A 13127-nucleotide genomic window follows, 5' to 3' on the forward strand; every position below is an offset into this window, starting at 1 on the left:
GGTTCTAATCTTCTGAGCTGCCTTTGGAATGAAGTTATGAGGTAGGAGTCTTCTACTGATGCTTATGAAGGTCAAAAGAGAAAAGAAAAACCCAAGTGCCTCCTCTGCAGATCCATCTGGGACTGATTAGATAATTTAATGCCTAAAAGGACTTTTCTCCAGAAAACTCAGAGCATTTCACAGATAGAATACAAGCACACTGAATTTACTTATCTGATACATACAAAACATCGTTCCACATGCTAGTAAGAAAAACAAAGTTGGAGATTTGGACCCTCAAGGAGCTTCAGATATTAATCTGCCTAATTAAGCCCCAGATTTCTTTCAGATGTGGAAGAATTAACCAAGCTATATGGAGGGGAACTGGTCCTTGAGCCCTCTCTTTTGTACAAAGAATCCCCAAAGCCATACAGAGTTCTCCTTAAGTTCCTTAATTTCCAGATGTCACCTCACCGAAGGCTTCCTTAGAACCATGATGCCCCGAGACCTCTGACAACCCATCCACCCTGAAATGACCTTATTTCAGTTGAGAAATGCATCCCAGGAAGCAGGTGGTTTCCAAGTGAACTCATCCAATCAGGGCAATGTCCTAAGTCTCTAGTGTGGTAGAACTCTGCTCCCAAACATTACAACTAAGCAGATACACTTTTGAATCCTGAGCCCCGCCCCCCCTTCCCATCCCTCACTCCCCCACGGATACCTAAATAAGTGGAGAAGACCATTTTTTGTCAATAAAAATTTTATTTCTCTCTACCCTAATACATAAAAGTTTACTGGGGTATCTGTTGGAAGACAAGATCATAATTCAGAAGGTAACCATCATTATAGACAAAAAGTTTCTGCTCGAAAGGATGATAGTTAATACTCTGTAGGTTTTCCTGCATCTTCTGCATTACAATGTTAAGTTTACCCTCTTTCCCTGTGTTTGTGTCATAGTAGTAGAAAATCTCTTCTGTTCTGGTGTTCAGAGTACGGGTGGCATACAGAACCCCACACACCATGAATGTGTTAGTAACAGATGGTTTATACTGCTTGGTATGCCAAGTGTTTAGCACCTCAAGTGTGGTGTCGTTGAGTTTGCTAATCACCATGTTACCAGTGCTGGCTTCAGTTGCATAAGTCACCCACAATCCATTCTCATCCACAGCCAAGTCGATATCTTGCCAACCAACATTAGCATAAGAAAAGCGGTTATTATAGGCAGCATCAGGGAGAGTTCGAGTCAAAGCAACTGTGTTGGTGGTCAGGTTAACTTTGGCAATGTCCCGGGAGCTGTACCAGTTGACATACATGTTATTCTTATAAACTACTGTACCACCACCTTGGCCATAGGTTATCCTGTTCTGTTGGGCATTTGTGTACAACAGCAAATCATCCAGTGTATTGTAGAGTCTGTAATATTCCAAATATCTCCCATCAGTATTCAAAGGTGCCACCCAGTACAGCCCTTTGCCTGGATGCTGAGGAGAGTAATCCCGACCCCAGGCGCCATACTTATAGGAAAACCCTCTCCAGTTGAGCCGAATCATAACCGGTCTGCTGATGTTCACCACACCGCCGTGAGCACAGCTCCCTAGAGGAACAAGCAAATAAAAGGGCGTTCTTAGAGAAAATGAATGACAAGATACAAACAGTTTAATATCCTAAGAACCAAAGGAATCCATAAACATTTTTCTTGTCAACGTTCAATGACAACCGTGGTCCTGATGGAGAAGAGGCAAAACCTACTCTTGGTTTCAGTCTCAGTGCAAACCTGCTGTCAGTTCTAGAGAGCACTACCTTCTATTCACATGGATGAGCTTTCAATCTGGAAAATGGGGATAATGAAACTCCCAAGAGCCATATTAAAAAGCATTGAGGGCCCAGAAAGAGGAAAGGAGGACTTGGTGAATTTAATATATTTTCTTCTATGAGAAAGCGTTTTGTCAATATTATTTTATTTTCTTTTTCTTATAGAGAGATCAAGAAAGTAAGATCACATGAGAATGCTACCCTATTTTCATAAAGCCAGAAGTTGCTATTCACCAGGGTCAGGGAGAACTGGGATGAAGGAGAAGTCTGTCCTAGGCAAGTCTTTCTTCCCTTCACCCTCTGCTCTTCCCTGGGACCCCAAGGGCATATCCACACCAGGTACCAATGATGCCCCAAGCTACTCTCAAAAGAGGAAGTTTTTACTATGGCATTTTAAAAGATACAGAAAGATGGTCCCCTAATGGACCTCTAAGAGGTCCTCTAATGGTGGGATTTCAGCCTTGAGAAGCCATGGAAGTTATTAAAGGGCAACATTGCCTGCTCTGTGCCCAAAGCATAGCCGATCACATAGATCACTTGGTGACCCATCTCACTGCACAGTTACAAGGTGGGCCTTGCTGTTCATAAGCCATAGTCTACTGTGCCACAGAATGACAGGCAAGCACTTCATCGTTCCCAATCTGCTGCTGTCATTGTCACAATGTGTACAATCAAGTGGGACCAGACTCACCGGTCCTTGAATCTACATTCCCTGTAACACTTGGGCGCATAACTCAGTCTGGGCAATTTGGCCCTTTGCAGAGCCCTCCCTCTGAAATGCCTGCCAACCCAGACCGTTTATGAGTTATAAAAAATAAAATAAAATTCCTCCAGTATTTTTACAATAGCTATCTAAAGATTTGAACACACATTTTCTGGAATCTTAACAAATACCCTTAAAAAACTGGTCATAAATTTTATTGGAATTACAGAGAAAAGTCAACTTCAGATACATTTGAGATCATTTTCCCTCATCCTTTAAATGCTTGGAGGGAATCAGGGAGCCATGGAGAGTGTGTGAGGTGGGCTTGGGCCAGAAGCAGAGCTCCAAAGAATTGCCCGAGATTAACATTGTGGGGAGCAAGGGGGTGCAAAGCGTTTGACTCTGAGTCCCTGCCTCTGACACATACGGAAAGACCCATTCCTTTCCTTGCTAAATGCCTCCTCTTTCTCCCCTCCTCATTCAAGGACTGTTCAGAGATGAAACCATTACTAGAAATCCTGCTTTTATTTTTCCAATCTGTTGGGGCTTTTTGGTCCTGGAATTAAATACGTGCTCCTTAAATGCTCTCATAAATCTGCAGTTGGTGGGAAAGCCAGCCAGCCATACAACAGGTAGAGAAATGAAACCACTCTGTACCCAACCTCAAATAATTTTGCATATCATTAAGCAGAACACAGTCGCGGGTTTATTTTAATAATGCATGCACCATTTCATAAATAAAAAAGCAACGTGTGTTCAGCCAAGAGACTGCTCTCCACTAAAGAAATAATAAATAAAATTATAAATTATTATTTCCTCTTCTAAAAGTGATCTCTCAGATGAATGCTTGTTTGCTTTTGTTTACGAAACAATGCATGAATTATTAAAATAAAGTTAGCGGTGTGTTCAGTTTAATGATAACAAAAACTGTTTGAGTTTCCATATGTTACAAACTGGATTTTCTAGTTAAAATACCTTCCCGAGAACTTATTTATTCAACTACATTTCACTCTGAGGAAATGAAAGAAAGTCACTTTTTCCTTGCAGGTTAGAAGACTTAGGCATTATTTGCTTAATTGAATCTTGCCCTCCTTGAAAGGAAAGATTCCAAACCAACAGCAACAAATTATTTAAGGAGAACTTACGATGCATATAACACATTCAAGCATTTTATCATGAGATTAAAGAAAAGAAACTATTCTGTCCTAGATGTGGAAATCCTCAGACATGAAGGAACCAAAATAAACTTCTCTTAAAAATCACTACTACTACTACTACTACTACTGTCTCATCATTTCACAAGTTGACCAGGTGATTAAAATTGCAGCTGGTATAAATATTAAAACTGCGTGTCATTTAAATCTCTTTTCCTCACCCCACAACAATTCTAAACATCTCCTGTCCTTTTTGTCATCCTCTCTTTATCCTCTGTCTCCTTTAGACCATTTTTAGAGCCCTGGCTCTCATCAAAGGAAGTGGAAATAAGAAGAAAACTAAGTATTCTTGTCCATGCTACAAATGTGGCTACAGCAGTGACAAATGGCTGACAAGGCTATGGCGGGTTTCCTCAACTCCCGGCGACAAACCGTCTTAGAAATAGGAGTGAAACTGACAGCCGACCCAGCGCCCACTGCTCATCCAGCCCAAGCAGAGACCCCATCCGCCCACCCCTTCTACACCGAGCTTCTCCCCGCCCTTTCTAATCTTGTACCCCTTCCCAGCCTGCATTTCAAGGTCTTAGAGATACTCCATTCCTTTCTTTCTTTATGCCAACTTTATCCTACCACTGGAACAACAACCCACTGTCCAACCCTGACCCGAGAATTATGAAAAACCAACGAATCCTTTTGCATTTCCTGATGGAAGAGAACACACCATAGAACTGAGAGCGAAGGTACCCTTTCAGCTACTCTGCAAGCAAAAAAGCCAAGCTAATTTGGTGTTAATCAGGTTGGTGAGTTATTGCAACTTCCTTGTCACTCTAGGAATCACAGGTGCACCTCTCTCTCCATTAGAGCATCTGTGGAGGGCAGCCTGGTACAGTGAAAACATTGCCAGATTCCAATTCAAATCCTGACTCCAGCACTTATGAGCTGCGTATCCTTGAGCAAGTTACCTAACTTTCTGAGCCTCAGTGTCCTTACGTTAAAGGAAAAATAATGATACCTACTCTGCAGAATCGTGAGGAAGAGTAGACAGAAGACATATACATTAGACTCAATAAATGATAACGATCAGCATTATAATCACATCCATGTTACAAATGAAGGTTTACACGACTGTTTCCCCTCCAAGATAGTGGTTTCTGCAGGTTTCTGTACCTACCCTGATAATCCGAGTGCCCAGAACAGGACCAACCACCCAGTGGCACCAAATTATGTTTGTGGAAATAAAAACTGATTAAATCCCCCAAACTCACCTTACCCTTATTTATAAAACTCTAGCTCTTTACCCTGGTACATAACTGAAAGTTTCCAAGAGCCTGGTATTCACTCCACTGAACATAATGCAAGGAAACCTCTACACCCAATAGCCTTGGTTGGCAATCTCTTCTTTGTCATGCAATTTATTAGATATGGCCATGGTATTCTGAAAATATCCTGGGAGGCCACATGGTGAGACTTTAAAATACTCTAACTTGGCTTTTTTAAAGTCTCATGGCTAGTAGCACTTTTTTTTTTAAAGCTAAAGATTATATACCAGCAGAGGAAACTTAATCTTGGATCCATCAATGCCCTCTCTCACCTGGGCAAGTGAACTTTGTCTGAGCAAAGACAATAATACAATTAAAATGGTTATAATCATAAAATGATTAAGATGAAATTGACAAAATGGATATATGTTACCTAACACTCTGTTCCTCCCTAGGCTTGGAATTTTGGCCGGTCACCCTACATCTTTCGTGGACCATTTACTGTGCACCTACTATGTGCCAACACAGATCCTTGCATCTTTGAGCACAACAGTGATGACCCCTGGGTATTCACATCCCATTTTCCTATCTGCAGTCCTTTAGATTCAGGGGGAGAACAGAGAGAAACTGAAGTCAGTTGTTTTCAGGAAAAACAGTTAATGAGCACACAAGGCCAATTATTTTAGATTAGAAAGTTCTATGAAATGAAGCAGAAAAGGATGCCATTTGCAGCATAAGCCATCTATAAAGCAGGTTTTATCAAACCCTAATGCTATGTACTGGCTCTCAGATCAAGCTGACCGCTGGGGTAGCGAACTGCAGCTGCCCAGAGGGCCCAAGAGAGCACAGAATTACTTTATAGCTGAAACTTGCATAGAGTGTTTTTTGTTCCCCGCAACTCTGCAGTGAGAAAAAGCAGACAGGCCAGATTTTAAAGTCCCATAATAGTGCGTAACTTTAATTAAAGTCTCCACAGGCTCACAGCTTTGTGGTGCCTGGGGATTTTCCAATTCTGCATTATCAACCAATCCAAACAGAAAGAGAGCAAGTGAAAGAAATTGATTTCAAAACATGACAAAAAGTCAGTTTAATATAAACATCATAAATATAATACGAACAGAGCTGGAGGAGGGCCAAGTGGCTTGGCAGGGATCCAGCTACAGCCAAGGTTGTGGGAAAGTGAGAGGAAATCTGCGTCCAATTTGTTTAAACAACACAGCTGGGCTGGGCTGGCTCACAAAAGTCTAAGTGTGAGGACCTGGGGGAAAGTTCTAGAAAAAAAAAAAGCTAACAAAAATAAGAAAACAGACTCACTGTTTTCTTCCTTAGATCCTAAGCCATGTACTTTCTCCCCCACCACCGGCCCTGAGTTACTGAAGTCTAACCCTCGAGGTCCTGAGATGACAGGGAGCAAGGGGCCTTGCACTTCGGCCTCAGCTCTGTCACCAGCTGCCTGTGTGGCCTCAGGAAAAGCAGTATCCTCACCACTAAGTCCCCTCCTCTGAGACATGACAGCCCTGAATGTTCTTTCCTGCTCTAAAATGTCCTCATTCCAAGGGATGCATAGAAAACTGTGGCAGAAAAAAGCTATTTCATGAGGACAATTTGCTGAGGTTTAAAAAAGAGAGAGAAAGAAAAAAGGATGGGAGGGATGGAGGAAGGAAAGAAAGACTTGCTCAGGTAGTATCAGGAGTGGTCGCTGCTTGATTCCTGCCCTCAGGGAGCCCTCCATGGCCCCGCAGAATGAGCTCTCATTTCCAATGACGACGTTGACACCATTGATCCCAGACCACATTTAGCCAGGTTTGTTACAGAGGACAGAGCATGGCCTTTGTCCCAAACCTCTGCATGTCATACTGTGACAGATTCCCAACTGCAGAGGGAGGGAAGGTAGGGCTCTGAACAACACCAAGAGGCTTATAACTGTGGCAGTACTTAATTAAAGCCTTAAAGAAACCAGCGACACTGACAAGGATCCAGAAACGCATGGCCCAAAAGGAAGCAGGTTGTGACAATAGGAATGAATGAAAATAACAAGAGCTGTATGATTCGATGAACAGATACTGTCCCCGTTCAGGCTGAGATGCTCAGGCTGTGCAAAGAGAGCTTCCCTATGACCCTGGCTCCAGGGCTGGACCCTGCGGCTTTAGTTCTCCTGGAGGGATGTGCTGGAATGCACACGGATCTAGCACTGCTTTTGTTTGCAGCAAGGTGTTCGCTTCAATTATCCTCATTAACAACAATAACAATCACCAGTGTATAAATGCCAATCACAGAGCTCTGAGTTTCCCAAGACTTGTTTTGTGAATCCTCACAGCAACGCTGCAAGGTAGGTATTACTGTTCTCCCATTTTACCAAGGAGGAGATTAAGAATCTTTCTGCTATGGCTACAGAGCTGGAAAGTTCAGGCCTTTGGGGTCACAATGCCATGCCCCTGACCCCTACACTCCACCGGCCCATTCAAGGAGGTACTTATGGGCACCCGCCTCTATGCTACACTTAACCCCCTCCAAGGATGGTTCCTTAGAGAGGGCCACGCCATCTTTGCCCTCCAAGAATTCACAGTCCAGGAGGGACGGCAGGACACACCTTCACGTACTGGACACATGGAGCCATCCGTTAAATCCTCAGTGGATCCTGGGATGCACTCCACAGCACGTGCATTTAAGGAAAGCAGGAAGGAGAAATAAAGAGGTGGAAGGAAGGAGGGAAGGAAGGAAGGAGGGATGGAGGATTCAAGGCGTAACCCAGCTCATCACATAAATGAGCCAATCAGCCCTTACAATCCCCAGGACAGCCCGGAGGGGATGCCACGCAGATTGCAGGGGCTTTCACCCGGCCCTTGATAACCAGACAATCACCGTAGAGACATTTCTTCTGTTAGTAAATGCAAAGAGGTTATGCGTAACTTATTTAATTTTGTCTTAAATCAACTCATCGTCTGTGCTTTTCCTCTGTGAGCCCCAGGACACAACAGTATGTAGAGCTCTGGTAGGTGAGATTAAAAAGCAGGGAAGAGTAAACTCAGAGCTACAAAAATCCCATCCTTCCTTCACCTCCACAATCCCAGAGCCCTTCCCCACCCAACCCTTAGCTCCTAATGGGGCCTGGTAAAAATGGGACCCCCTTACCTGGTGCAGGGGGAGGGGGTACGGCAGGAAGGTTTTCGACTTTAGAGTCCTCACATTCCTTGAGTTTCTCCTTCAGAGCCAGGATTTGTCGGCGAATGGCAAGGACATTGTTTTTGTCTAGCGTCTCAAGCTTCTCCACCAGGACAGTCATATTCCTTATCTAAGGAAATCAACATTCAGAGTGACTTTATATTATTGTGCAATTTCCTTCATAAACATTCCAGGGCTGAATATGTCACTTAGGGAAACATTGCCAGAGAATACACCTGAGATTCTTCTGACTGGTTTCATTTGGAAGAATACATTTCATGGTTTAGCGTGAATGCCTGTCAGATTGCAGGCCGATGTGTGTGACAAGAAGAAAATGGCAAAGATTTTAACAGCTTTAATAACAGAGAACAGGCTCTGTCTAAGTATCCACAAGTGTCCATTAAAGTTCATCTCTAATAACCTTCCCCTATAAACTCGTGTTTACTCATGTCGTACTATAATTAAGTTTCTAATGAATGGTGAGGGCCAGAGAAAACCTAAATTCTAAAATACAGAACTGGAATTCTCAATGATAGCCCATGTCATGACTGTGCTAGTAAATTCTTGTTGATAGAAATTACCCAAGCAAAAAATCTACAAACAATAAATGCTGGTGAGGGTGTGGAGAAAAGGGAACCCTCTTGCACTGTTGGTGGGAATGTAAATTGATACAGCCACTATGGAGAACAGTATGGAGGTTCCTTAAAAACTAAAAATAGAACTACCCACTACGACCCAGCAATCCCACTACTGGGGATATACCCTGAGAAAACCATAATTCAAAAAAGAGTCATGTACCACAATGTTCATTGCAGCTCTATTTACAATAGCCAGGTCATGGAAGCAACCTAGTGTCCATCGATAGATGAATGGATAAAGAAGATGTGGCACATGTATACAATGGAATATTACTCAGCCATAAAAAGAAATGAAATTGAGTTATTTGTAGTGAGGTGGATGGACCTAGAGTCTGTCATACAGAGTGAAATAAGTCAGAAAGAGAACAACAAATACCGTATGCTAATACATATATATGGAATCTTAAAAAAAAAAAAAAAGGTTCTGAAGAACCTAGGGGCAGGACAGGAATAAAGACACAGCTGTAGAGAATGGACTTGAGGACACGGGGAGGTGGAAGGGTAAGCTGGGATGAAGTGAGAGAGTGGCATGGACATATATACACTACCAAATGTAATTTAGATAGTTAGTGGGAAGCAGCTGCATAGCACAGGGAGATCAGCTCGGTGCTTTGTGACCACCTAGAGGGGTGGGATAGGGAGGATGGGAGAGAGACACAAGAGGGAAGAGATATGGGGCTATATGTATATGTATAGCTGATTCACTTTGTTATAAGGCAGAAAGTAACACACCATTGTAAAGCAATTACACTCCAATAAAGATGTTAAAAAAAATAAATTACCCAAGCATAACATTAATGGGATAGTCTTTACCCACAGAGCTTAAAAGGCTTCACGAAAACATCCTCACAAGAAACTCCTTTAAAGAGGCTTGTGGAGTATGTGGAGAAGCATTCCAAGAGGGATCCGGACTATGTGATCATTCAAAGGGAGAAACAGACCTAGCAAATCCAAAATTGTGGTCTTCTAGTCCCGTGAGGAGAAATCCAGAACAGAGAAGACCCCTTGATCTAGCTTGGCCATGGAGTTGTTCACACTTATGTCATCTCTTTTCTAGAGACACTGAAAGGCCATTTGGTTCTGGGGCAGGACTCTGACCGTTAGACAACACCTACTCCTCAATCAGCATGTTCCCAATGTGTGTCATTTACTGTTCAAAGCCAGGCGTCCATCTAAAACAGAACACGGGCCTTGCCAGGCGGTCATGAGAGAGTACAGAATTAGATGTCGGAAGAGGGACTACGATCCTGGTCCTAGCACTTGCTCACTGAAGAGACTTTATTATTAATGCACAAGAAGTGATTTCATTCCTTACCTCCAATTCCAGCTGGTCAACGATCACTGAGCTTCCAACAAAACCGACCTTCAGCTGTTTGATCAGTTTCTCCATCTCCTTCACTTCTATCTTGATCAGCTCAAAGTCCAGTTCAGTGTAAGAAATGGTATCTTTTTCCATGATCTCTATTCGGACGGTTAGGTTTGAGAGCTTCTTTTCATACACGCTGATTAATTGCACATACTCCTTCACCTGGAGGGGAATCAAACAGCTCAAGTCAGTTTTCAGAGTGATATCATACAGCGTTCCTCCACTAACCAAGTCCTCGGGGACTATTTGATTGCCTTCAATCTTTTTTAAGTAAAGAAATGGATCAAAAATATATTTACCTAAATATTTTTTTAAATCTATCCAAATACAAAGAGTTTATTATTACAGTGGGGGAGAGGGTGGATTTTGCACTTGCCTAGACTAAAAATAATTGTGCTTCAGAATCATCATTCGTAAGTATATTTTAATCTCCCTTTTAATGTTTGAAGATATTAGCTCGTCAAACTAAACTCGTTTGAATCAGTCTTTTGCCCGCCCTCCTCTGCTTAGTACACATGCTCTAAATCAGGGTTTCCCAACCTCAGCACTATTAACATTTGGGAATAGGTTGTTCTTTCTTGTGGGGGGCTTTTTTGTATATTATAGGATGTTTAGCAGCATCCCTGGCCTCTAGATGCCAATAGCACCTACCCACCCCCCAGCTGTGACAACCAAAAATGTCCCAGACATTGCTAAATATCCCCCAGGGGCAAAATCACCACCCCCACCCCCTTCCCTCCATTTAGAAACACCGCTCTAAATCTAAGTATTTTCTAGAAGAGGGAGAAATGCTCTGAGAAGAATTTCTTCTCTGATCACCAAATGCAATGAGTTTTGAGCCCCTCTGCCTTCTACAGAGTGGCATAAAGACTCAACTTACAAATTATGGTTTTCTCCAGATATATGCCCAGGAGTGGGATTGCTGGATCATATGGTAGCTCTATTTTTAGTTTTTAAAGAAACCTCCAGGACTTCCCTGGTGGCGCAGTGGTTATGAATCTGCCTGCCAATGCAGGGGACACGGGTTCGAGCCCTGGTCCGGGAAGATCCCACATGCTGCGGAGCAACTAAGCCCGTGTGCCACAACTACTGAGCCTGCGCTCTAGAGCCCGCGAGCCACAACTACTGGGCCTGCATGCCTAGAGCCCGCGCTCCACATGAAGAGAAGCCACCACAATGAGAAGCCAGCGTACCGCAACAAAGAGCAGCCCCCGCTCACCGCAACTAGAGAAAGCCCGCGTGCAGCAACGAAGACCCAACACAGCCAAAAATAAATAAATATTAAAAACAAAAAAAAAAACTTTAAAAAAAAACAAACAAACAAAAAAAAAGAAACCTCCATACTGTTCTCCATAGTGTCTGTACCAATTTACATTCCCACCAACAGTGCAAGAGGGTTCCCTTTTCTCCACACCCTCTCCAGCATTTAGTATTTGTAGACTTTTTGATGATGGTCATTCTGACTGGTGTGAGGTATTGTAGTTTTGATTTGCATTTCACTAATAATTAGCAATGTTGAGCATCTTTTCATGTGCCTTTTGGCCATCTGATGTCTTCTCTGGTGAAATGTCTATTTAGTAACTAACAAGAACCTACTGTATAGCACAGGGAACTATACTCAATATTTTGAAATAACCTATAAGGGAAAAGAATCTTAAAAAAATACATATATATTTGTGTATAACTGAATCACTTTGCTGTACACCTGAAACAAACACAACATTGTAAATCAACTATACTTCAATTTAAAAAAAAGATCCAACTTTCTCCACAATATGTGAGGGTATGTGCAACTGTAAAGTACACATTTCATTAAGTGCACCCACATATTTATTCCAAGTTTATTCCAAGAACTGATTATTGCAATCAGACCTTTAAATTACACATTTGTTGCATATTTTTGAATGTCTGATCATTAAGTTAAAATACTTGCAAAAATTCCCATGGTGGTTTAGTGTATAATTGGAATCTCCAAATGGATATTTCAATAAACACAGTTGGTGGCTCTTTCCGTATCTGATCTCTGTAAGAAATGTCATGGCTTTTTTAAGGACCTGCTCATTAAAAGTTGCCGGTTTTATATTCTTTTTAAAAATATGAAGAGAAGTAAGACTTTTCCCCCAAACTTCACTAATGTCAAGAAGCTGATCCACAGGGCCTGGATGAATTCAGAGCCAGATGTCAGCCTCTAATCTTCCTAATACCAAAAGCAGCCCTAACTTCTGTCATTTTAGCCCTTCCACTTAACCCCACTGTACAAATTAGACACATAGGCCATGAACATAAAGGGCTAGGGCTTCAGGCAAAGAGGATTTTAATGAAAGTTGAAAACGCAGCCTTTGGCACTGCTAGTGTATCTCCTTCATCAACTGATGCTCATTGCCATTAGAGGATGCTGATAAGGCTGGTGACATTTTGGTGGATAAGGAGGTTAAAAAAAAAAAAAAATATATATATATATATATATATATATATATATATATATATATATATATACCTAGCAAGTCCCACTCAAAAGTACAAACACATATATAAGGTAGCCAGGTTTCAACTTCTCCAAAAATCAGGCATAAAACCTTGGCTGTGAGAAAAATAATAATAATAATGAAGTGCCAACCCATGGCAGAAATGGAAGTTTGTGAAATGAATATTCTTGTTGGCATTTGGCCTTGCCAGCTCTTGGAACAAATGAAACACCCTCAGCTTTCCTGGAACATTTTGGTGGCATATCACAGCTGTTGTTCTATAAAAAATGAGTAGTTCAACTGTCATTTCTGCTAAATAAAATGTGGCTCTCCCGGATTCTCACTGCAAACCTCAGAGAACGTATGGTGGTGGTCCTGCCCTTGTTCTGCCCCAAAGTAAAGGGTCTCTACAGATCTATTTGGGGAAAATCTTGAGGTTCCTTCAAGAACTGGACTTGACTGGAATGTCAAGAATAGCTCCGGGATGTTCAGGAAAATTGGAATCGTCCATGGAGTTACAGAAGGCAGGAGAGAATTTGAGAATGGGCCAGAAAGACGTCGTTGTGTGAATGTTACTAATTTAAATAGA

The 13127-nt window shown here is 42.1% G+C and overlaps 1 protein-coding gene across 1 annotated transcript; it reads right to left on the bottom strand.

Annotated features, from left to right (window-relative positions):
- Nucleotides 1-770: 770 nt before the first annotated feature.
- On the bottom strand, nucleotides 771-10178 carry OLFM4 (olfactomedin 4). The gene is made up of 3 exons (XM_007186775.2): nucleotides 10023-10178; nucleotides 8040-8199; nucleotides 771-1573 (listed from the first exon to the last, which is right to left on the bottom strand). The coding sequence occupies exons 1-3, from the start codon at nucleotides 10161-10163 to the stop codon at nucleotides 771-773; spliced, it is 1104 nt and encodes a 367-aa protein (XP_007186837.2). The 5' UTR covers nucleotides 10164-10178.
- Between the last annotated feature and the right edge of the window lie 2949 nt (nucleotides 10179-13127).

The sequence above is a fragment of the Balaenoptera acutorostrata genome, chromosome 18 (assembly GCF_949987535.1).
Source record: "Balaenoptera acutorostrata chromosome 18, mBalAcu1.1, whole genome shotgun sequence".
Lineage (NCBI taxonomy): Eukaryota > Metazoa > Chordata > Mammalia > Artiodactyla > Balaenopteridae > Balaenoptera > Balaenoptera acutorostrata.

Coding starts and splice junctions, on each gene's coding strand:
- OLFM4 (XM_007186775.2), bottom strand. CDS start 10,163: ATGGAAAAAGATACCATTTCTTACACTGAACTGGACTTTGAGCTGATC. Junction 8,200..10,022: donor TTGACCAGCTGGAATTGGAG/GTAAGGAATGAA, acceptor TGATTTCCTTAG/ATAAGGAATATGACTGTCCT. Junction 1,574..8,039: donor ACCCCCTCCCCCTGCACCAG/GTAAGGGGGTCC, acceptor TTGTTCCTCTAG/GGAGCTGTGCTCACGGCGGT.